The sequence below is a fragment of the Corylus avellana genome, chromosome ca8 (genome assembly GCF_901000735.1).
Source record: "Corylus avellana chromosome ca8, CavTom2PMs-1.0".
Classification (NCBI taxonomy): Eukaryota; Viridiplantae; Streptophyta; class Magnoliopsida; order Fagales; family Betulaceae; genus Corylus; species Corylus avellana.
Genome location: NC_081548.1, coordinates 12,407,162 through 12,430,105, shown reverse-complemented (window position 1 = coordinate 12,430,105; position 22,944 = coordinate 12,407,162). Strand labels below are relative to the sequence as shown.

General features: G+C 36.0%; 1 protein-coding gene across 1 annotated transcript; it reads right to left on the bottom strand.

The window, feature by feature from the left end:
* Nucleotides 1-13,259: 13,259 nt before the first annotated feature.
* On the bottom strand, nucleotides 13,260-14,589 carry LOC132189575 (dehydration-responsive element-binding protein 3). Its single transcript, XM_059604319.1, has one exon. The coding sequence runs from the start codon at nucleotides 14,309-14,311 to the stop codon at nucleotides 13,646-13,648; it is 666 nt and encodes a 221-aa protein (XP_059460302.1). The 5' UTR covers nucleotides 14,312-14,589; the 3' UTR covers nucleotides 13,260-13,645.
* Between the last annotated feature and the right edge of the window lie 8,355 nt (nucleotides 14,590-22,944).

The window sequence follows — 22,944 nt, the reverse complement described above, 5'->3', positions numbered from 1 at the left end:
TAAAAAGTGACACTTGAACCCCCTCAAACTTTCAAATTGTTGTAATTCGACTATTCTGACTTTTTTTTTCTTTTTTCCCAAAATGCCCACATCCCACGTTTAAAAAAAAAAAAAAAAAAAAAAAAACAACAACAAAAAAAAGGAAAATTAAGGAGTGTCCAGTCTAGGGTGGCTTATCTGGGGTGGCCAAAGCCACCCCTCTGGCCATCCTTTAATTTTTAAATTTTTTTAAAAAAAATTTAATTTTTTTTTGAACTTAGGATGGGGGCATTTTGAAAAAAAAAAAAAAAAAAGTTAGAATTGTCAATTGTAACAATTTAGAAGTTTTTTGGGGCAAGGTGCCACTTTTTTTAAACATCGGCGTACCAAAGAACGGCATTTTGATGCAGTAAAATGTATTCCATATATATATATAAGAGTATAGTATATATATATATATATATATATTTCATTCAATCATATTAAACCTAAATTATGAAAATGTCTCGGTTGAGTCTCGGTCTTGTCCAGGGCGAGTCACAGTGGGGTCCCAATGGAACTCGGTTAGGACACTCCTAAGTCTTGATCGGGACATTTTTGTAATTTAGAGTTTAATATGGTGATATATATATATATATATATACATTTTGTAATTTTTCATAGGTGGGAAACACCGTAAAATGTTATAGGACTTTTCACAAAACCAAATTTGATCATTTGGAGAAGGAAAAAGAAAAAGTTGCTGTTTGTTTTTTCTCCCTTAAGAAATGTAACTCGCCCATGAGTAACCGAAAGGCATTGGTGGCATTACCAATAAAGAGCTTCATTGGGCTTTGATGATAATAGGAAGGTGTTGATGGATCGCTTGTTTGGCCAAAGCCTTTTGTTAAACTGTCTCAAAGAAAAGGAGGATGATGATTTTATGGCAATGAAAGGATATAAGTTTCCTTAGAGACCCAGCAATTCTGTTTTCATATGAAAATTATGTAGAAGACAACTTTATTTATTTTTTCGACTTGATTATGTTTTTATGCCTTTATCTTTCCTATATTCTGTGTGCATTTGGTCAGTCCATGGCTGTCGGATCTGTGCCAAGAGAGGTACGAAGTGATCAGAGAGAAAAAGGCTTCGAAAAAGGGACTTGGATCCCCTCCATTTCATTTGGAATGGAGAGCAACAAGTTAACTGTTTTTAAGGGACAATTTTGTTATTTTTGGGCTTCTTATTTTTTATTTGAACAAAAATACCCTCTTAAAAACAATAATCCCTTCCATTTCAAATGAAGTGGAGAGATTCCCTTTCCTCAGAAAAGGTATTGATTTGTTGTGGTTGTTTAATGATTCCCTTAATGATGTGTTGGTTGGGGATTTAATGTAGCAAAAAAAGGGAGAAAATTGAAATAAATCAAGTATTAGGCTTTTGGGATTTTGTCTTCGAGGGGTAGCTGTTAAAGACAACAAACTCATTAATAAAAGGAGCGCAATTAATTCTAAACCTTGTGTTTAAAAAAAAGTTTTTAGGTTTCTTCAAAATGTTATAATCTTTATACATAACATTAAATGTGTTTGTGTTTGCAAAAATCATTCACGTAACAGTAACTCGATCGTTGGAGATCATGTCTCATGAAGCGAAAGTCACTAGTTTGAATCTTATTCCTCTTTCTTGTGAGAACACGTCAAAAAAAAAAAAAATCTTGAATTTTGAAATAAATAAAAAAAAAATAGAATTTATGAATCCAAGGAGGATATATATTATAGGAATATCAAAAGGAACCAAAGTTGAAAAAAGTGTGAAAATAAATATGAATTCTTTAAATTCTTTGAGAGATCGAAGATTGCAAATATTTATGAGCACCTAACTATTTTCCAAGTATTAGTTACAGAACACACACACACACACACACACACACATATATATATATATATATATATATATATATATATTGTAAATTGTGTGAATGCTTTGTTTTTTTTATAAATCTTTGATTTTATGGATAAATGCAAAATTGGTCCATGTGGTTGGCTTAATTTACAAATCACTCCCTGTGATTTAAAAAATAATTTATAGGTCCCTAGGGCTGGCCAAAATAACATTTTACCCCCTGAACTCATTTTCCGTTAAATGACTTAACGGAAACCATTACATTGCCACATCACACCCAATAAAAATAAAACACGTGTTATTTTTTATTTATACTTTTAAAAAATGACAAATATGTTTTTCCACGTCATTTTGAGGCTCCAACACATACTTCACGTCAAATTAAATAAACTTAATCCCTCTATATCCCCTGTGCCGCCGTCATCTTCATCTTCCTCAACGATTCTTGCTGTCGTATTCATCTTCGTCTTCATGCCGTCGTCTTCATCTTCCACACCGATTCTTGCGTTCATCTCCAGGTGAGCTGTTGAGTTTCGTAGTACGATTGAAACTGCCGCCAGGGAATCGCCGAAAACGTCACAACGATAAACCACCTTGCTTTGGAGTTTTTTTCCTTTCGTTATTAAGATTTTGGGCATCTTTGATTTGTGAGTTAAAAACATATCTCAAAAAAGAGATCACTTTTTAAAAGATGAACCTACGGTTTGCTTTTAAAGCCACCATCTTCCAACATCTATTTAATACAAACCAGAAAGCACTTGCCATAGAACAAAAACAAAAAAACTAGACACATAAAGAGGGAGAAATTGTTTCCGTAAAAAGTACTGCCAAAAAATGCAGATGCCCAAATCTCAGAGTAACCCAAAGATCAAAGATGCCCAAAATCTTAAAACCGAAAGTAAAAAAGCTCGAAAGTGAGGCAGTTTACCTTCGTGACCTTTCCAGCGGTTCTTTGGCAGCGATTTCAACTTGGGAAAGTGAATCGGTGAGGAAGATTATCGGCGCACTGTGGGATATAAGGATGAAGACGCACTGTAGGGATAGAGGGATTATATTTATTTAATTTGACGCGGAGTGTGTGTTGGAGCCTCAAAATGACGTGAAAAAGCTTATTTGTCATTTTTTAAAAGTATAAATAAAAAATAAAACGTGTCTTATTTTTATGGGTAAATATATCATAAGTCATTGAGTCAATACGCCAAAATTTTTATCTCCCTAAGGTTTTTTTGTTTTTTTTTTTTTTTTTCCGAAAATTTACTTCTTGGATCAATCGAAATGCCAATAAAATCTCTATAGTCAAAATTTTTTAACAGCCGTTAGTCCCAATCTTTGAAACGCTCGGTTTTACCTCATTAAAATAGTAATTTTTTATTAATTTAATTTAAAAATTAAATCTAAAATTAAAAAAAAAAAAAAAAAAAAAAATTCCACAGAGAGAGCATCAACGCTCAGGGATAGCTTTCTGGTTATTGCATTAGTTGCTGCTGCAACCTACTGAGACGGCGGGCCTGAGTGCATAGAGGAAAATTAAGGCAGAAGATAGCAAAGAAGATAAAAGCTAGCATCTACAGAGTGCTCAACTTGCAGAAGGAAAATTAGGAGAATGTCCAACATATTGAAAACTAGGATAGAAACAATAACAAGTAAGAATATAGGCAAATTCAGGAATGAGAAAGTCTAAACAGTAAACATCCTTCTTATGTCCTCCCACACAACTTTTTAAAAACCAGCCATTGTATTTGTAGGACCCCGACCCACGTGGACAAAGGTTGGGGTTCTTACAGATCTAATGGCTTATTTTTTTAACAAGTTGTATGGGAGATGGGTCAATCTAATGAGCCAGATCTGTTTAGGAAAACAAATCTCTCTCTCTCTCTCTCTCTCTCTCTCTCTAGTTCTAGGATTTGGGTTGATTTTATTTTTATTTGTTACTTTTTTCATGGAGAGGGATGGATTTTTGTTTGGTTCCCGAGAAAATTTGAGCGACAGAAAGTGGAATGGGAGTTGGGGTGTTTTGGGTTGTGTTTTCATAGTTGCTTTAATCTGTGTCTTCGGTTCCCTTTGTGTATTTCGTTTCAATGTGGACTTTCGCGTTTCAAATCCACCACAAATTTACAAAGACTTTATGAAGGAAGCCCCAGAGATAATATGAACAACACCTACCCACCAATTTTGCTTGCTTTTCCTTCAATCAATCGAAAACAACAACCTCAAAACCCAATTTCCCATGTTTCCAACTGTATCCCACCACATGGGCAGTACCCTTTAAGAAGCTCTCAACGTCCACTAGAAAGTTTCAGCCCAATTTTTGATCAGTTTTATGACTAGGGACAGAGAGACAAGCTGGTCTGGAGAAAGACGAGAGAGAAGCGAGTGGGGGCCGGGAAGAAATTGCCGGAGATGGTTGCTTCCCCCATAACAAATTCATCATTGCAGGAGGTGGTTGCTTCCTCGCCATGCCATACTTCCTGTGATTTTTTTAAAAAAAATTTATTTTATAGATTTAATTTTTTTTTTAAAATTAAATTAATAAAAAATTAATATTTTAATGAGGTGAAACGGTGCGTTTTGATTGGGATTAACAGCTGTTAAAAAATTTTGACAGTAGAAATTTTATTGGCATTTCAATTGACACAGAGAGTAAATTTTTGGAAAAAAAAACTTAGGGAGATAGAAATTTTGGCGCGTTGACCCAAAGACTTCTGATATATTTACCCTATTTTTATTAGGTGTGATATGACAATGTAACGGTTTCGGTTAAGTCATTTAACAGAAAATGAGTTCAGTGAGTAAAATGTTATTTTAACTTACCCTAAGGACTTACAAATAATTTTTTAAATCAAAATGAGTGATTTATAAATTAGGCCAATCACAAAGACCAACTTTACATTTATCCCTTGATTTTAAATGCTTTCTTGTGAAGGGATGACTTGGTTTATGGGAAAAAGTCTAAAGAGAAAGAATAATAATAATAATAATAATAATAATAATAATAAAATAAAATAAGAATGACTTTGTCACAATTTTCGAATCTTATCTTAAATTTTTATTTTACATCAATAATTTTGACTTTTCAAGGTCGTCTTATTTAATACGTTTGTGTAGTAAAATTTCCTGTATTAAATAATGTATTACAAATTATATAATTATCTTCTAAAGTGAATCAAGGCATGTGCTAATCCAAACTAATAATTTTTAAAAATTTCAAAGTTCCCGTATCCGATCCATTGCTCCAGCCTGTTTTTTTTTTTTTTTTCTTTTTCGTGTAAAAAAAAAAAAAAACCCAATTCTTTGGTGCGATGGTGACTGTTTCCATAGTGATTGATATGAAGATTCGATGATTATTTGGGTGACTTGAAATAAAGTAAATCTTGCACCCATGCATCATTTAAGCCACAAAAAAAAAAAAAGAAAAAAAAGAAAAAAAAAAAAAGGGCAATGAGGAAGAGGAATGAGAATTGGCATCATCGACTTATCCGAAAGAAACCAAACCACAAATAGTAGGGGACAAAAGATGATCGACTGGGGGATTGGGAAAGGTACTATTGTGGCCTAAGAAAGAACACCCAAAAGGCTCATGATACCCATTGTAATGGGGTCCTGGGGATTTGGTTTCGTACCAATAAATCTCTACAGGGGAAAGAAACCGCGTCTTATAAAGAAAAATAAGGGAAGTGGTTTTCAATGCTTGTGGCTCCTATGCCCTAATGGGTGTCTGCTTTTATATCAAATATAATTATGCATCCACAAAGAGAGAGAGAGAGAGAGTCACCAGAAACTTTCCTCTTCAGCTTTCTCTATTATTTGGGTCGCCAGAAAGCTGAACCGTACTACTGTGTTGGACGACATAAAGGAAAGTCTCTACAAATGGTGGCCTTTTCGAATTTCGAGTTGTGAAATGTAGAAAAAAATGTGTGTGCCACATGCTGCTATCTTTGGCAGTTGCTACTGGCTATGGCTTTTGAACACATTTTGAGGCAAAAAGGAAGAGAGTTTATAAAGTTAATTTTGTCCTTTTTTCCATTTTTTATTTGACATAGTACTGGACAAAAAAATAAATTACGTGGGAAAGATTGCAATTTTCATCGCGTGTCATGGTTCAGTGATCAAATTATATATATATTTTTGACTTGTCTGCATAAAGAAAAAGAAAGAGAAAAAGATGATTTAAATTAATAACATTTGCTTTATGAGACGTAGTTCCTATTTAATTAAACTATCCCTTGAGACTAGAAGACCAAATTTTAAAAAATTGACACTTAGCTCCCTTTAATTACTACTCAATTACAAGAAAGTATGGGTAGGCGTGGGTTGGAGTGGGGTGGATTTTGGCCTTTCTCCCTATCGGACCTGCATCCTATAGGTTTGGAAAATCCTACCCAATACCCGGACACAATGAATCCTATCCGCCCAAGTTCGGGTTTTGCGGGGTGTATACTACGAGTTGGGCGGGTTGGGTCGGGTATTATGGGCAGGGCTTATTTTTCTTGGTTTTTTTGTTTTTGTTTTTTTTTGTTTTTTTTTTTTTCTTTCTTTATTTTATTTGCTGATGCGAACTAGGACGGTGCGGATACCCGCTCCCCAAAATATTGGTGGATTGGGCGGGGTTTTGCCCACCCCTACAAATAAGTTATTTTATTAATAATACAGGTGAAAATGGGCCAAAAAAAATAGCGGTGCACTCCACAAGTGAATATAACTTATTTGTAACATTAATGGGGATGTCACTTCTTAAAATTTAGTGAGATAAAGATAAAAATTATATGCATATAGTTGGGAATAAAGTATATTTTCCCATAAATTTGCGTCACCATTCTCTCCTGGACCTTCAATAGCTGCTTTCCTGACCAACTAGGGAATCCTTGTTAGAGGTACAATTGATAATAAATAGGCGTAACGCCCCCCACTTCCCCCCATTAAAAATTCAAGCCATATTAATTATCATAATGCATTTTCACTCTCTTGATGTAAAAATTTCACTCGTTGTTGGGACATTGACAATGAAGAACTTTTTGAAATAATAAAAATAAATAAATAAATGAACCCTGTGGCGTAGGTAGTGTAGATCAGCCATTCCTTTCATTGCATTTGACTTATCATGAGAAACAAAATGGTCCCTAGTGATTTACAGTAATTTGGAATAAGATTATTACAAATAACTTTTATCCCTTTTATTTATTTTTTTTTTTTTCTAGATTTTGCTAGAAAAAAACATTAATACACTTGGAGTTATATATAAAAAATAATGTGGCATGAAAAGAAAATGTATGTGCAACTAAAAGTGACACGACTAAATTAATAAAGTATAGATGATGACTAAATCTTGCATAGATAAGAAGAGCACCGTAAACCAGTGTAAGCAGTTAGAAAGCTAGTCTTAATCAGACAAGATAATCAAACAATATAATTTCATTCTAAATATTGATTTGGTGCCTGATCCTCTTTCCTCAATTTGATTGACCTTTTGAAGCATGAGATTTAGTCAGGATTCCAAAAATGGTAATGGTAATTTAGTAATGATTGAATAATAAAATCTAATCCGTGCTAGGTACTGTATTGATCACATGCTTTGAATATGCACCTTTTGTCGTTTGCTAGTTTATTTATCAACTACCAAACTGGACGTATATGATGATGATCTATTGAAAGAAATTCCCATTTGCACCATTATTGTCGCATTAATTAGTTATATATATCATCCATATATAGCTCACATATATGATATCATATATTCCTCCATGATCCATGAAAAAGGGTTCTAAGTGAGAAATCGAGGTGGAGCTTTTATGACCGCCCATATATCATATCAATAAATGAGATGGATTGTTTATTAATGCATTATGTAAAAAGTATCAGTGGAGAGGCATTGTCCTGGATGCATGACCTGGCCATGGATGACATTTTTTTTTTTTTTTTTTTTTTTGAATGAAGAATAATCTTATTCAAATAAACTGAGGTGACAAAAACATCTAGAGCCAAGCTCTAAAAACATCAATGAGCATAGGTCTCTAAACACCAAGAGCAGATTGCTCTAAAATAACTACATCATGAATAACTTCTGGGATCTCTTCCATCCAAATTTTAGAAATACCACCATTCCCAGCAATTTTTGCCAAACCGTGAGCTGCTCCATTAGCTTCCCTTCTTACATGGTCCACTTTCCAATTTTTGAAGTCCAGCAGAATAGTATGGATATCTTCTATGATTTGGCCAAAAGAACACCATGGTGATCCTCTGTTTATTGCTTGTACAACCGCTTTTGAATCTCCTTCCAGACAAATATTCTGTAGACCCAAATCACGACAGAATTCCAAAGCACAGCGGGCTCCCATAGCCTCCCCAACAGTGGAATCTGGACAACCCTCAATATATTGACATGAAGCTGCACAAACTTGCCCCATGTAGTCCCTGACAATAATCCCCACGCCCAGCCTCTTAGAACCAGCTTTCACAGCCACGTCCCAGTTTGTCTTAAACGTATTGGAGTCTGGCGCTTTCCAACAGATATATGACTCAGCTGCAAGATTTCGGTCAGCACCCATATCCTCGTCTTTCTCCGTGATTTTTACCCATAAATTCCACTGTGACACAACCGCCTTTATTAGTGCACAAGGATGTTGGAAACTACCTCCATGAGTGATTTCATTTCTTCTTTTCCAGATCCCGCGCGCCGTAGTGGCAAAAATCGCTAGCTCCTCAGAATTGCATCTGTTAGACATAAATTCAAAAATGTCAAAAAAATCTTCAGCATGGCAGACACTTTTTTGGAGCACCCTTTCACTGATACACCACACATCTCTAGCGGCTGGGCAATGCCATAACGCATGGCCTACTGTTTCGACTTCAGTGGTACATAAAATGCAGTTTGGCTCTTCCAGAACACCTCGGTGCTTTAAATTCTCTTTTGTTGGGAGAATATTATTACATGCTCTCCATATGAACACCTTCGTCGCATTTGGCACCCGCATCTCCCATATGGTTTTCCAGATTGCATTTTTAGCCGATTGTTTGCTACCACCACCACTAGATTCAGCTTTTAGGTCCAGCTCCAAGTAGTAAGCACTTCTTACCGAAAATTCACCAGAACTCGTATGCTTCCAAATCATCCGATCTTGTTTTTGATATCTACTCACAGGGAGTCCACTGATTAAAACCGCTTCTTCTTCCCAGAAAATTTCTCGAATGAGAGAGAGATTCCATTGTGAAGAAGTTGGTTCAAGCAATTCACACACCTTCGCATCCCTTGATAGAATCCGACATGGAGATTGTATGGAGTAGGATGATGGCCTTGGGATCCATTTATCCCCCCAAATTGACACGGACCTACCATCCCCAATCCGCCAAACCAACCCCGCAAAAAATAAATCTTTTGCCGAAAGAATGCTCCTCCATGCCAATGACGGACGACTCCCCACTTTTGCCTCCCGTAATGAGCCCCTTGGAAAATATTTAGCCTTAATAATTTGTGAGGCCAAACTATCCGGTTGATTAACCGGATATATATATATATATTGCTTTTTTTTTTATTTTTTATTTTTATTTCTTTTGCAGGTTTTAAACTTTTAATCTTGGCAAAAGAGTGGTATAGCTTATTGTTTAATTGTTTAAGGGATTACAAATTCTGGATGCACAATGATACTTTTTGATTTTTAGGGTAACTTAATTGTAGAATTCTTATAATCCTAATAATTATTTTTTAAAGTTAAATTATTCATATGTTATGAGTCTTTTAATTAATTAACCATGGTAAATTCTGAGACACAAAAGGTTTTAATCATTTAATTAAGAATTATGGTTAGAGTTTCAAGAATTTTACCATGGAGTACTAGTTATCCAAAAAATACTGAGAACAGGCTCCCATCAGTTTGTTAGTGAGTAATTCTAAAAGTTATTTTTGCGTTCTTCTTGTATCACTCTAAGAATGATGTAACTTTTAAAATTACAATTTGATCAAAATTTAATAATAATCAATTACAAGTATAATAGTAATTTTAGTAACCATATTATTTTTGGAGTGATACAAGAGGTACACAAGAGTGACTTTTAACCTGACTCGTTTGTTAATCTTTTGTTTTTTATTTTTAAAATAAAATCACCATTATTTCTCAACAAACCATTTTTCAAAAAAAAAAAAAAAAAAAAAAACTCACCAAGATATTAACAAATAATTCCTTTATGAAAAGAAAATGTACGGGAGCTATCATCCAACCTTTCAATTTCTCTTTGTTTAGACTTGTAGCCTCAGAAGATTTTACACCAGTGGCCTGGAGTCTGGCTAGTGAGGCTAACCCCCCACCCACAATTTTTTAATTATTTTTAAAAAACAAACTTTTTTGTTTACACATTTAAAAGGAGAGAAATTCAAATTATAAACCTTGTTATGGGAAATCGAACTGATGTAATCTATTTAATTATTTTGTCTAGCGAGGTTAATTCCTAATTCAATCAACGGGGGAAGTCCTTTGGCCAGGATCGAAGTATTTTTTTTTTTTTTTTCCTCTTTAACTGTGATCTTTGAATATTTATGTATAGAGGCTCGATACGTACACGCGTTAATTTGGTGTGGTTTACAATTTTTTTTTTTTTTTTTTAATTTTTGTGTAAATCAACTGTTAAATTTGTGAGATCTAAATTTACAGAAAAAAAAAAAAAAATCATCTCTCTTACGTAAAAATATATTCAAAAAATTTATAATATGGTGCTTTCTAATATATTAGTTCCATCCCTCCAACAAAATAATTTGGACTCTGTCACTAATTTATAGTCTTAATATAGTGTATCAATTAATTAAAGGAAAAAAAAAAAATGATACTTAGACTCTGTTTGTTTTGTCGAAAAATACTTGTTAAAAATATTTTTCGATGTTTGGTACATACGAAAAATCACAAGTAATTTTTATATTTTAATTCAATATATCATATTAACCTATCAAAATCATAGCCGGTGGCTGGTGGTGGTTTGATGAAGGCCCGGCGGTGGTCTAGTGGTGGTCCAGCGTGCTCAGTGGAGGCCTAGTTGTGGTCTAGTGGAGATTCGGCGGCGACCTGATGGTAGTCTGATGGAGGTCCAACGGTTTGAGATAAATAAACTCAAACTCGAAAAATGATTTCTGTTTTTAATTATTTACAAAATTTAAAATCAAAAATAATTTTATTAAACTAAAGAAGCTTTTTTGGTTCAATCTGACCATTACTTTTGGTTACATCAAACACCAAAAAATACAAAAAAAAATATTTTATACCAAAACAAACATAGCCTTAAGGGAGTAAAAAACCATTCTTGGTTAATATTTTAAATAGCAATAGATATTGGAGTCGGAAATATTGCGCAATTTAAATATTGGAGACAAATATACTTTTTTCTAATTTTCAAAACACTTTACATGCATAGAAGATCGAAGTAAGAAAGCTTCACTTTTTACAAAATCAAAACTTTGCAAGAAAAAAATGGAGCATCAAATGTGCTGAAAAGGAAGAAATGAAAGGAGGGCTTTATTTTAAATGATTGAAAGCTAAACATGAAATCCCCTTAATCAGTCGGAAACAATACAAAGCATAATAAGGTCATGGGTGACGTGGGGGTGTGAACTGGCTCCGGGCACTTTATGGAGGCGTTGATGCTTCCATCCAACCATAATATTATCAATCAACTTCTTGACACGTCATTATCAAGCTCACTGTTTATCTCGTCAAATCTCCTTTCCAGCTGGTGTGCTTCCAAAGTTTTTAGGATATGGCTAATACCCTAACACCCGAGCGAGCTTGCTAATTATTTTGTACCAATTAAAATGGCATCTCATCAATCTTTTGCTTTCGCTTTTGTTTCTTCTGCTTCTCTTCTGTTTGATGCGTTACACTCTTGTCTCTACCCTTTTCTTGTCCTTATAGTCCTTGGATTACTTAAAAAAAAAGAAAAAAATTTCTTCACAGCTCAATCATTCAATCGATTTCTAAAGTTGAAGGTAGAAAATTCTTTAATTTTAGTTTCTTAAATTGATATTTGTCTTTAAAGCACGCCATCATTCTCACATGCATGCATGAATCGTATATATCACTTTATTAGACTGATTAGACTCGATTATAATAACAATTTGTCCTCAAATCAAAGCCCATAATATGCTTATATCTGTGTTCCATCATGAAAGCTGCTTGTTTCAATTTTCATAAAGTTGCTACTATTATACATGTTCTTCACTGTTTTGAATTTAGTGAAAATTTACTAGAATTAAAATAATAAATTAACTAAGTGTTTTATTAACATAAAAAGAGTATTTAGAAATTAGTTAAAGGTTCTAGGCTTACATTATTTAAGCAATTAGCTTGCTCTCATCCCCAAGAAGTAGCTCGATCGGCTGAGACCACGCATAATAAAGTGGATGTCACTAGTTCGAATTTTTCTCCCCCTCTTGTGTGGATATGTTAAAAAAATAAAAAATAAAAAAATTAACTTGCTCTCGGTGGCGGATGCAAATTAAGGGGGGTTTCCCAAAAGTTTTTTTTTTTTTTTTAAGGTAATTATTTTTAGTTTTCTTGACCCTAGCCATACTCCTCCTTCTCCCACCCCTTCTAATACCAATTCTTCCTCCTCCCGCCTCTTGTAATAACAATTTCTATACCCATCATTGCTAGTTGCTCCTAAAACCTTTAACTATTTCAACTTATTTTTTTCACAAACCTAGTGCACTAGTAAAACATGAGTAACTAAGTTTAAATTGAGGTGGACAAATATAAATCCCTCTATGAAAAAATTTACAAGAAAAATTCGTGACACCCCTGCTTTCACCTTTTTAATGTTAACTTTGTGAGTAAATCCGGTTTTTTGAAAGAGGGAGGGTGACGTTTTCACTTTGGTAAATGGCTAATATGTAGACGTGTCGGGCGGCTATGGTTGTGTGGTTTGTCTCATGTCCACGAAAATACAATATTGAAAATATCGTGGACAGTAGGCTTCCGGAGGTCATAATCTGAAATAGTACTACTAGTAGAAGAGCAAATGTCCAAATACAACTCAGTAGCAAACCCCCTGTTCATCTATGACAACATTGCTTACAGATCGACGTGGTTTGAATTGGGGGAGAAGATACACACACACATATATATATATATATAGAGAGAGAGAGAGAGAGAGAGGGAGAGAAAAAGCGAGAGAGAGACATTTCTACCCCATTGAGGAAATTAAAGTGTTGCTTTGCCCGTCACTGTCCCAGCTCACCATGTTTCACCATCTGTCATCTTCTGCGAATTAAAGCTAGAGGCCTTCCACCTTTTTAATTTCTTCTTGTTTTGGTCTAAATCCTCAGCAGCATTCAAAACTATGACGATCGAGGATGAGTAGTTTATTTCCGGATGGGGAAGTTTTTATTTTTGGGTCTTGTGCTAATTTGCTCTGATACAATCATGTGGGGGACAAGATGAAACCTTTTATTCAGAAGGATCGACCGGAGAACGTACAAGATTTTCTCAAGGATGATGAAATTAAGTTTGAGAATCTTTGTGCGTTCGAGGCTACATTCTACATTTTACATTCTACTGGAGGGAGAGAGAGACTAGAGAGGCTTATCTGTTAGCACTTTGCACCATCCAAGGCAACCAAATTAATTAATGTACACTTTGACCAGGACGAGGTTTTACACAAAGAAAACACGGAGATCGAAAGTTTCTAACCCTTCAGAGAAAAAGTAAAAGGGCTTAAAACCGAGTCTGAAATGAAGAGAAGGGCAAAAAGGACAGATGAAATAAGACGCTCGCTCGCATTCACAAAGCACGTACAGCACTAATTTATTACATTACCATAATAGGCCTGCACAGCTCTCTGGCTCCGCCAATTGACCACAGTCTTCCACACTCTGCAACCATGGCGGCAAGTACATCCCCCACCCATCCACCGAGTCAACAAACACAAACTCCTTATTCAAGTTCTCCCACTCGTAACTCGTCCCCAAACTCGGCAGCTCGACGATCTCACTCAACTCCTCCGACTCCTTGGACAAGTCCATCGCTGAGACCAGCGATGACAAGGACGACGATGGCGAGTCGAAGTGGACCATCTGGGCTGCTTTGGCCGCCGCAGCCTGCACGTCACGCGGAGCGAGCGAGACCGGGCGGGGCAGCAAGCTGGCCAGCTCTGGGAAATTGAGTATGGCGGAATTCCCTTTGATGCTGAGCGCAGCGACGTCGTGGGCTCTGGCGGCCATTTCCGGGGTGGGAAAAGTGCCGAGCCATATGCGTGATTTCTTGCGGGGCTCGCGGATTTCGGAGACCCATTTTCCCCAGTTTCTCATGCGGACGCCGCGGTAGACTGGGTCATTGGTGGTGGAGGAGGAGGAGTCGCGGATGCGCTTGCTTTTTTTGGAGTCCGGGGATTGGGGTTTGGAGGAGGATGGGGAGGGTGGGTTGGATGAGAAAGAGTTTGAGCTGCTTTCTGTTTCTGAGCTATGGGGTTCACTACTCATTGCTCTATATGTGAGTGACCCGGGCAGCTACACAATTATTTGTTCGTATTGGGAGGGTGGGGGCTAAAAGAAGGTGGTTGTTTGCAAGTGGAACAGGGAAAAACACACCCAAATCAAATGAGTTTGGCTTCTATATACAAAAACATTCAATTGGTGAATGAACAACACTTGGGTTAGGAAGGGATGGAGATGGAGATGGAGATGCAGATGCAAATGCTTGATCATTTGAGGCAATGAAGGCCTTTGTTCTTTGTTTTTCCATCATTTCCCAATTGAGTCACACTTATAAGGATTGATAGAGAGAGAGAGAGAGAGAGAGAGAGAGAGGGGAAGCAGAGAGAAAGAGGGTCCACAAAAGAAATGGGTCACCCTGCTAGACCCTATGCAAGAATGGGGTCCCCTTCTCTGGTACCACGCAACCCCAATCAGTCTCTCCAACTTTTTGGTCTTTACCACTTTCACCTATGTTTCACTGTTCATTTATCGCCTTTCTCTTGTCTTGTTTTTTCCCTGTTACCAACCCATAGAGGACCACTCCCCTTGCTTTCTATAATCTTTTTTTTTTTTTAAAAAAAAAAATTTAAATATCAAAAAGTTTTTTTAATAGAATATTAAATAAAGCTAAAAATTTCTGTTCCATATGGAAATGCAGAGAGAGACCCAAATGCTTCTCATATTTCTTGCTCTGAAAAGTGATCATGATCAAAGATCCTCCACTAATGTATTCTATAAAAATATGAAAAAGGGAAATCCGATTCTCGTCAATCAAAACCCCCATAATATTATCGGGGTTGAAGAACAGTACAATGTCCATGCCTATCAGCCTCGACGGTACCCGCGTGCCTGGTGCGGCACTGTGGGCTGTGGGATTAGGGTTTAGAGGAGGAAAAGGAGGGAGACAAATAATTTTGCTTTATATTATTATTTTTTAAATTGAAAAATACACGTATTATAGGTGGATATTTATTCATTTAAATACCTCCGGAGGGTGAATACTTTATTATTTTATTTTTTTATTTTTAAATCTTATGGGTAGGCAGAGCCATCAAATGTGGCTATTTTACCTTGACATAATAATGTTATTAATTCTAATATGTAATTTATTTTAACGGTAGAGTTTTCTTTCATACAACTTGTTAAATTAGAAAAAAAAAAAAAAAGAAATTTGCTCATTTACCATTAAATTTGTGAAAATTTACATATAAGTCTTACAAATTTAATTATGAATTTGTAGTAAAAACAATGAACATAAAATGAATAAGAGAATAATGAGTGACAACAACTGAGAAGCACATGTTGTAAAATTAAGCTTAGAGAATCTACTAACTAATAGATTTAATGAAAGGTAAAATTAAACTATGATTAAAAATTGGAAATAATAGTATAGTAATTAAAATAATAAAATAATAAAATATCCTCTTAACAATTTTGGCTAGTTTTGCTAATTTGGTTGATTAGTGCCCATATTTAAATATTAAGGGTGGGGTAGGATAGTGTCACTCTGACTTTATGTTATGGCTTTCTGTACTATTTTTATTGACATTTTGTCCTGGTTATGATTGATATTTTGAGGTAGCACTGTCACCCTCACCCGGTTGGAAAACATGAGGCCCATATTCATTTGGTCCCGACTTAACCCCTGTTATAAATAGACCCAATTTATCACTCAAAAATTGAATGCTTTTATATCATCATAATCAACTAAAATCTCTATAAAGTCATTGTCCCTAGCTTCTTCAAGTTCCGTCAAGATCAATTTTCTGACTAAGCATTCTTGTTTTCTACCTACTTCTCATCATAGTTATGATGCTCAAACAAATGATTTAAGGTATATTATGCTATACATTCACGAAATTTGTATATATTGTTGATCTATTGATATGCATCTTTGTCATTTTGTATCTTTGTACACATTCTAACCATGCCCCTAGAAATAAAGTAAATAAACATATACGGAATTGAACTGTATAATTTTGTGATGATTTAACCGTACACAAGCCAGATTAGTGAACATTTCTATTGGGTCGACTAGCATCATCAATAGATATCAACCAGAGTATCTCAAGTAATTACCATCACATATCATTATAATATCACTAATTCATAAGCGGATAATATTAAATACATCCAAATTTAGATTCATATCTTAACATGTCCTCACTAGATAAACAAATTCATTATAACACAAATGGGCAGTAAGGCCTAGTTTGGAATAACTGACCATGATTGTGAGTGTGGTCTAAAAAGTTATTCTCAAAAAGTAAAGAATAACTAGAAGTAAAAAATGTAATGGCCCAAAATACCAAAAATGATTTATTAAAAACAACTGTTCACCTGAACTTATAACAACCCCTTTTCAACTTTTTGAAACCCTCATTTGAAAAATAGCCCTAAAGACCCAACCCTAGCTTTGTGGCCGAACATTTGGTAGGGGACCATTGAACGTTCGACCATGTCCTTAGTGCAAACGTTCGGCAGAAGACCACCCCGAACATTCATTGACCAATTTTGACCAACTTGGTATTAACCAAACGTTCAAACTGCAACCCTAGAACAACTGTGTAATAGTACACCGAATGTTCGCACCATAGTACCGAATGTTTGATGACAGTTTGAGAAGAAATTTTAACATATTCTCCACCTTTGCAGAGGTCAGCATACCCCCTACCCCTATAAACACCTCTCCTTTGCGCCTAAACCTACCCTTACACCATAAACATTAACCCTAAAGTGAGAGAAGACTTTTGAGAGAGAAGGAGAAGGTTTCGGGGTAGTTTGCCATCTTCAAGGTAAACTCTAGTCAATTTACCTAGCTTTCTTGCTATTCTTGTTGTTTTTATGTTCCTTGCAAGTTTTAAAGATGCCATGTTGGGCTTGTGTATGATCTCTCATTGTAGGGAAAAAGGGTTTTCAAATGTTTTAGAAATACTCCTTGTTTTCCTTAGTTTTCATAACTTCATGGTTTTCTATGTTGCATGCACTTATTTAGAGCCTAGAATGTAGTGTGTAACATGGTGACTTGAGGATAGAAGCCCAAGCATGCATTTCGGCCTCTGACCGAACATTCTCTCTTTTCTAGCTGAATGTTCGCCCCTGAGCTCGAACATTCTCTCCTTGGATAGAACATTCGACCAGAGCCCAGAATGTGTAGGATTAAAGTAGTGGTGACGTTTTAGCTAGTTGTTCTTGATTAGGACCGTATGTATCATTAGTAAATCCTCTAGTACTGCGTATAAGAATAATCATGTGTTCGTATAGCAGGGATTCAGAATGTCCATTAAAAGGTAGTTCTCCTACCTTCCGGTCTACTGGTTATAGATGCTCACACCCCGTCCATGGGCTTTGGCTCTTTAAGCGATGACAAGGATGCTGGGTCAACTGTTGACTAGAATGCAGGTGAGTAAACTGGTTCTAGTTCAAGTGCATCTCGCTAACTAGCCAACTTTCCTGCTGCTCCTGTTACCACCTCTGCTTATACTGTTATTGATAGTGCTAGTTCCAGATCAACAGATTCAACTGCAATTGTTGCTGACTTTTTCTTTGCTACTGATGTTGGGGATCCTGCTACTCAGTCTGTAATGGGATCTCCTGTTCCCTGTGCTTCGGTCACTCTATATTCTTTTGGAAAATCAGCTGCTAGCATTGGGTATCGCCCTAAAACTGGAAGGGATACGAGGCGAAATGCCTTTCCTACTTTCACTGCAACTGCCTCTGCCTTAGATGTTAGAGGAGTGTTGGGATCTTATATGTAAATTTCAAAAAATTTTCCTTTTACGTAGCGGAATTTAAACTCGATCCCCATGACCTTTTACCATCAAGACAAACATGTTTAGATCTAAGGTAAACATATAAGTTAGATTACTTACATGTAGATTTGGTCTCTCTTAGGCATTGAGGCATAGGACTGTGCATCCGTTCTTCTGTTGGTGTTGGACTAAGTAGTTGAAGTTCTGTAGTGACCCAAATAATCAATTAGGCTAAGATAGCTTGTTTAAAGGTTTAATTGGAATTTTGGGTCACAAAGAGAGCATATGGAGGGTCATTTTGGAAATTTTGGACTTTCTGACCGAACGTTCTGTTGTGGGGACCACTTGAACGTTCTCCTACAATAGTACATGAACACTCGTGTAGGGACCAACCCGAACATACATTGACTTTTAATTGACCACTGGATATTACCCGAGCGTATGACTGCAACCCTAAAACCCTTGGGTAAATAGTACAAGAACGTTCGGCACAATAGTACAGAATGCTTGCTGCACTGTAGCCTGCTCCTGCAGAGCTCACAACTTTTTCTACCCTATAAATACACCCACGCCCACGCCCACGCCCATGCCCTTACCAACCCATTCTGCCCTTTAAGCCCTAGCGAAACCCTACTTGAGTGTTGTTGTAAGCTTTTAAGAGATTTCCTTGGTGTTCTTGGTGAGGAAGGAGGAACCTCTTGAGGATTGTTGTTGTGTAGAGGTAACTATCTCTCTCTTTAGTGTTTTTTTTAGATGTTATGCTAGCCTTATACTGTTATAATAGCTTAGTTGTTAGAAACTAAGAAGGTTTAGGTTGTAATTGTTATGCTAGCCTGTTACGGTTTGTAATATATTTGATGATCGGTCTTTGACCAGCACATTTGAGGATCCATTTATGTTATGATGCTTTATTATTACTCTTGTTATGATTTGGGTATTTAGTTATTGCTATCTTTCCTGTGGTTGAAAGTCTTCCGCTGTAATCTGTCTTAGAAGAGGTTATGATCCCTAAGTCTTGTTTTGTGATAAGTGCAAAGTGTTACACATTCAAGCTTCTTAATTCACATATGTTAAACTCTTAGTTTTGTTATAATTTGATGTTTTGTGTTGTTTTTGTGTTTTCTTGCAGTTTTTAGGATTTTGAAGAAAAGTGATGAGCGCCAAATATTGCATATTTGAGCCTATTAATTTGCATTTGTTAAGCCTTTAGTTTTATTATAATTTAATGTTTTGTGTTAGTTTTGGTATTCTAGTGTTTTTGCAGGTTGCTGAGTGAAAATTGTGGATTTAAAGATGAAAAATGCAAAGTTTGGAAGAAAGCCACCAAGGAGCAGCATCATGCGAGCACAATTGCGCAAGAGAGGGTTCTACATGTGTTAGTGCGCTCGAGCGCATTGGCCATGCGATCGAGCGCACTCACGCCCAAGAAATGCACCATCGCACGAGCACACATGCGCTTTTGGAGAAAACTCATGTTCGAGTATGCTCGAGCACAAGTAGTGCGCGATCGAGTGCAATGACCTGGCAGAAACTCACTTAAGCGCCGATTTTAGGGTTTTTACCCTAGGATTACGGTTATAAAAAGAAAATGTTTTGTCAGAAGAAGGGGGAGGCTGTAGAGAATGAAATTCAACAGTTTTTCTCCCTTTTAGTTCAGTTTTTTTAGGTTTAGGTTTTATTTTCAATAATCATGTGGAGCTAAATTCTCAACTAAGGTTGAGGATGAAGCCCCACCGATGAAGAACAACACACTTTCATATAAGTCAATATTATCTGTTTTTATAGGTTTTAAGGTTTCAATTGTTTTCCTTTAATTCAATTATTGAGATTACTCTTGGATATCTATTGTAATTCTCGGATACATGTGATGATTTATGGCAATCCTTGTAAGAATGATCTTGTACTTGCACCCTATACTACTATATTGATCTTGTGCACTTGCGAGGTAAACGTATATTTATTTGCCTATTAATTTAGGTGGATATTTGCACAACAAGTTTCTGGCGCCATTGCGAGGGATTGCGTCAAATTTTGTTTAGAATTATTTTCCCTTATTTTAGTTATTTTAAATTTTAAATTTTAATTTTGTTGTTTTGCTTTTATCCAAAATCTAAAATCTAAAATCTTTTTTTGTTTTTGTTTTTGTTTTCTGTTCTGTTTCAGCTCTACGACATCCTGCATTCTGTTACTGCGATCGAGCGTAGACCAAGTGCGATCGAGCGCATATCCAGAGGACATCCGAATAGCAGTACTGAAGCTGCTGTGACTGCAGAGGCAAATCTTCTTATGGAAGGTCGTCGATCTCAAGCCTCAACCATCGTTCCACTCAATCTAGAAATTAAGCGGACTTTTCAACAAAGGCCTAGAGACAACTCCGACATGGAAGAAGAAGAAGAAGTTGAGGAAACAATGGATGATCTGTTAGAGAACCCGCACCAGTGCAAAGACCCATGAAACATTCATTCATCCCGTAACACCTCAACCATCCATCATGCATTGCCTATCAAACGGAGGCGGAAGGCAATTACTATATATCCCCGCAAATACTCAATGCTTTGACTCACTTCAAGGGCACAGCTACTGACGATCCACACTTGCACCTTAGGGAATTCTTTGATCTCTGCAAGCTTTAGCACATCCAGGGCCTAAATTCTGAGGGAATCAGGTTAGTCTTATTTCCTTTTTCCTTGAAAGATAATGCTAAGTTATGGTATAATTCCTTGCCTGCATATTCCATTCATACTTGGTGAAAAACTCTAAATAGATAAATGTCACAATTTTATGCAGAATTAATGGACATTTAAATCTAAGCAAACAATCACCACAAACAAGTAAAATCAAACACAAAGATTTTGGTGACAAAGAGAAAACCTTTTAGAAAACGTTCTAAAAGTAAAACCTCTCCGGGGTAGCCAAACCCAAGAAATCACTATCAAAAGATTATTTAGAGATTACAGACACTAGGAACACTTACAACCTTTTGCAAGACCTTGACTCTGTAAGATTGACAAGCCTCTAACTTGTCTCCTCGCTCACAATCTTCTTCAACGTGATTCTCCTTTATCAGACCCTTCTGATAGACTTCAACTACGCACACAATCAAAACTAACAAAAATCCTCTAAGAGGAATCAATTTGGCTCACAACAAAATAATCACTCAAGCACAGCCTCACACGAACTCTCTGGGGTGAAAAATTCGTATCTCACAGATTTGTAGAGATCTATATATATAATACCAAGACCCTTAGTCTAATTAGGACTCAATTACATTTAAATTAAACCTAGCCTAGTCTAATTAGGACTCAATTACATTTAAGTTAAACCTAGCAGACTACGGGCCGTTCGGACGGTAAATGGGCTCGTCCGGACGGGCTCTAGGGCAACATCGCTTCCTTCGTTCTTTTGGCGCGGCGTGTTCGGACGGACTTACAGACGGGGTTGCAGACGAGTTTCTTGGGAGAAATCCCGTCTGGACGGCTATGAGTCCCATCCGGATGTCATAGAGATTTGGCACACTTTGAATCCATTTTGATCACTGAACATTTAGCCAATAATTAAAACTAATAAACTCCCCCTTTGGCAATTTCGGGGACAAAATCAATCAGACGAGTCACCATCCTCTCCCCAATTTTATACTCCCCCTTTTTGTCACAAATTGACAAAAGGTATCATGTTTCCTGAAACACTCAACACAAAAATATCAAGACATATGTGGAATAGGAAAAACAATAATCAAACACTCATGATCACATATATGAAAAGACATGAAGAAAACAACAAGACCATGAGTGACAGAAACTCCCCCTCAATATAAGACTTAATAATCAACAAGAAACTTTAAAAAAATTTCTCCGCCTCAAATGTCAAATGAACACACATGATACACACATTAACAACTCATGTATTTTAGCAACGAATATCCCAAACATACTTCAAATATGCAAAATATAAATGAGATTAGAAATGGCAAGGACCTCATATTGTTTAACCCAAGCCAAGAGAAATGTTCCATTCAACCCATGCTTGTGTGTTGTGTGTAAGCCATCCAAATAGAAAAATTTTCAACTTACAAAATGAGGAGAAAGTTTCACCATCATGAGGTTTTGACAAGTATATCAAATCAAAAGTAAAACCTTATCATACTAGGGCCTAGCTACTCTCATCCTATACATTTCTCTTTGTAAAACATTTTGCACAAGTTTGACACAGTGAAATAAATTCATTTTGGAACATAATCTTTTGATTTTATTTGTTTCACTATTTTGTTTATTTTTCTCTTTGAGAAAGTGTCCTTAAACTTTTAGTGCTTATCACAAAAGAGAAAGTCGGAATTTTTAAGCCCTAGGTTCAACTAGCATACGGTCAATTTGAAAAATATGACTAGCAAAAAAAAAACTCATATGGTTACCTAACAGACCTCACAAATAAAGTGAAACAAAACCTCAATTTAAGCTTAAATGTGCACAAGAGATAAAGCATAGGCAAAATGTATCACATAAGCTCAGGCTTTAGGTAACCACAAAAACAAGTCCATTGACACAAATTTTCATCTCATGCATATTAAGAACATTCCAAGATACAAGGAATTAAATCCATAAAAAGCAACATGAGAAATTAATGGACTATCTAGGTGCATAAGACAAAATAAAGAAAAGAAAAAAAAAACAGCCAAAGTAAAATATTTTTGTTTTTTTTGTTTTTTTTTTTTTCACAAAAGAAATGCACACAAACAAACTGCAATTTCAAAACAAAATAAAACAAAAATGCAATGCAAAACGAAACACAACATGCTCTGGCATATGCAAAAATATGCAAGAAAATTAATCCTAGGCATGTGGGTGACTCACCTAACATAAGGTGAGATCATCACCACTTCCCCTCAATGGG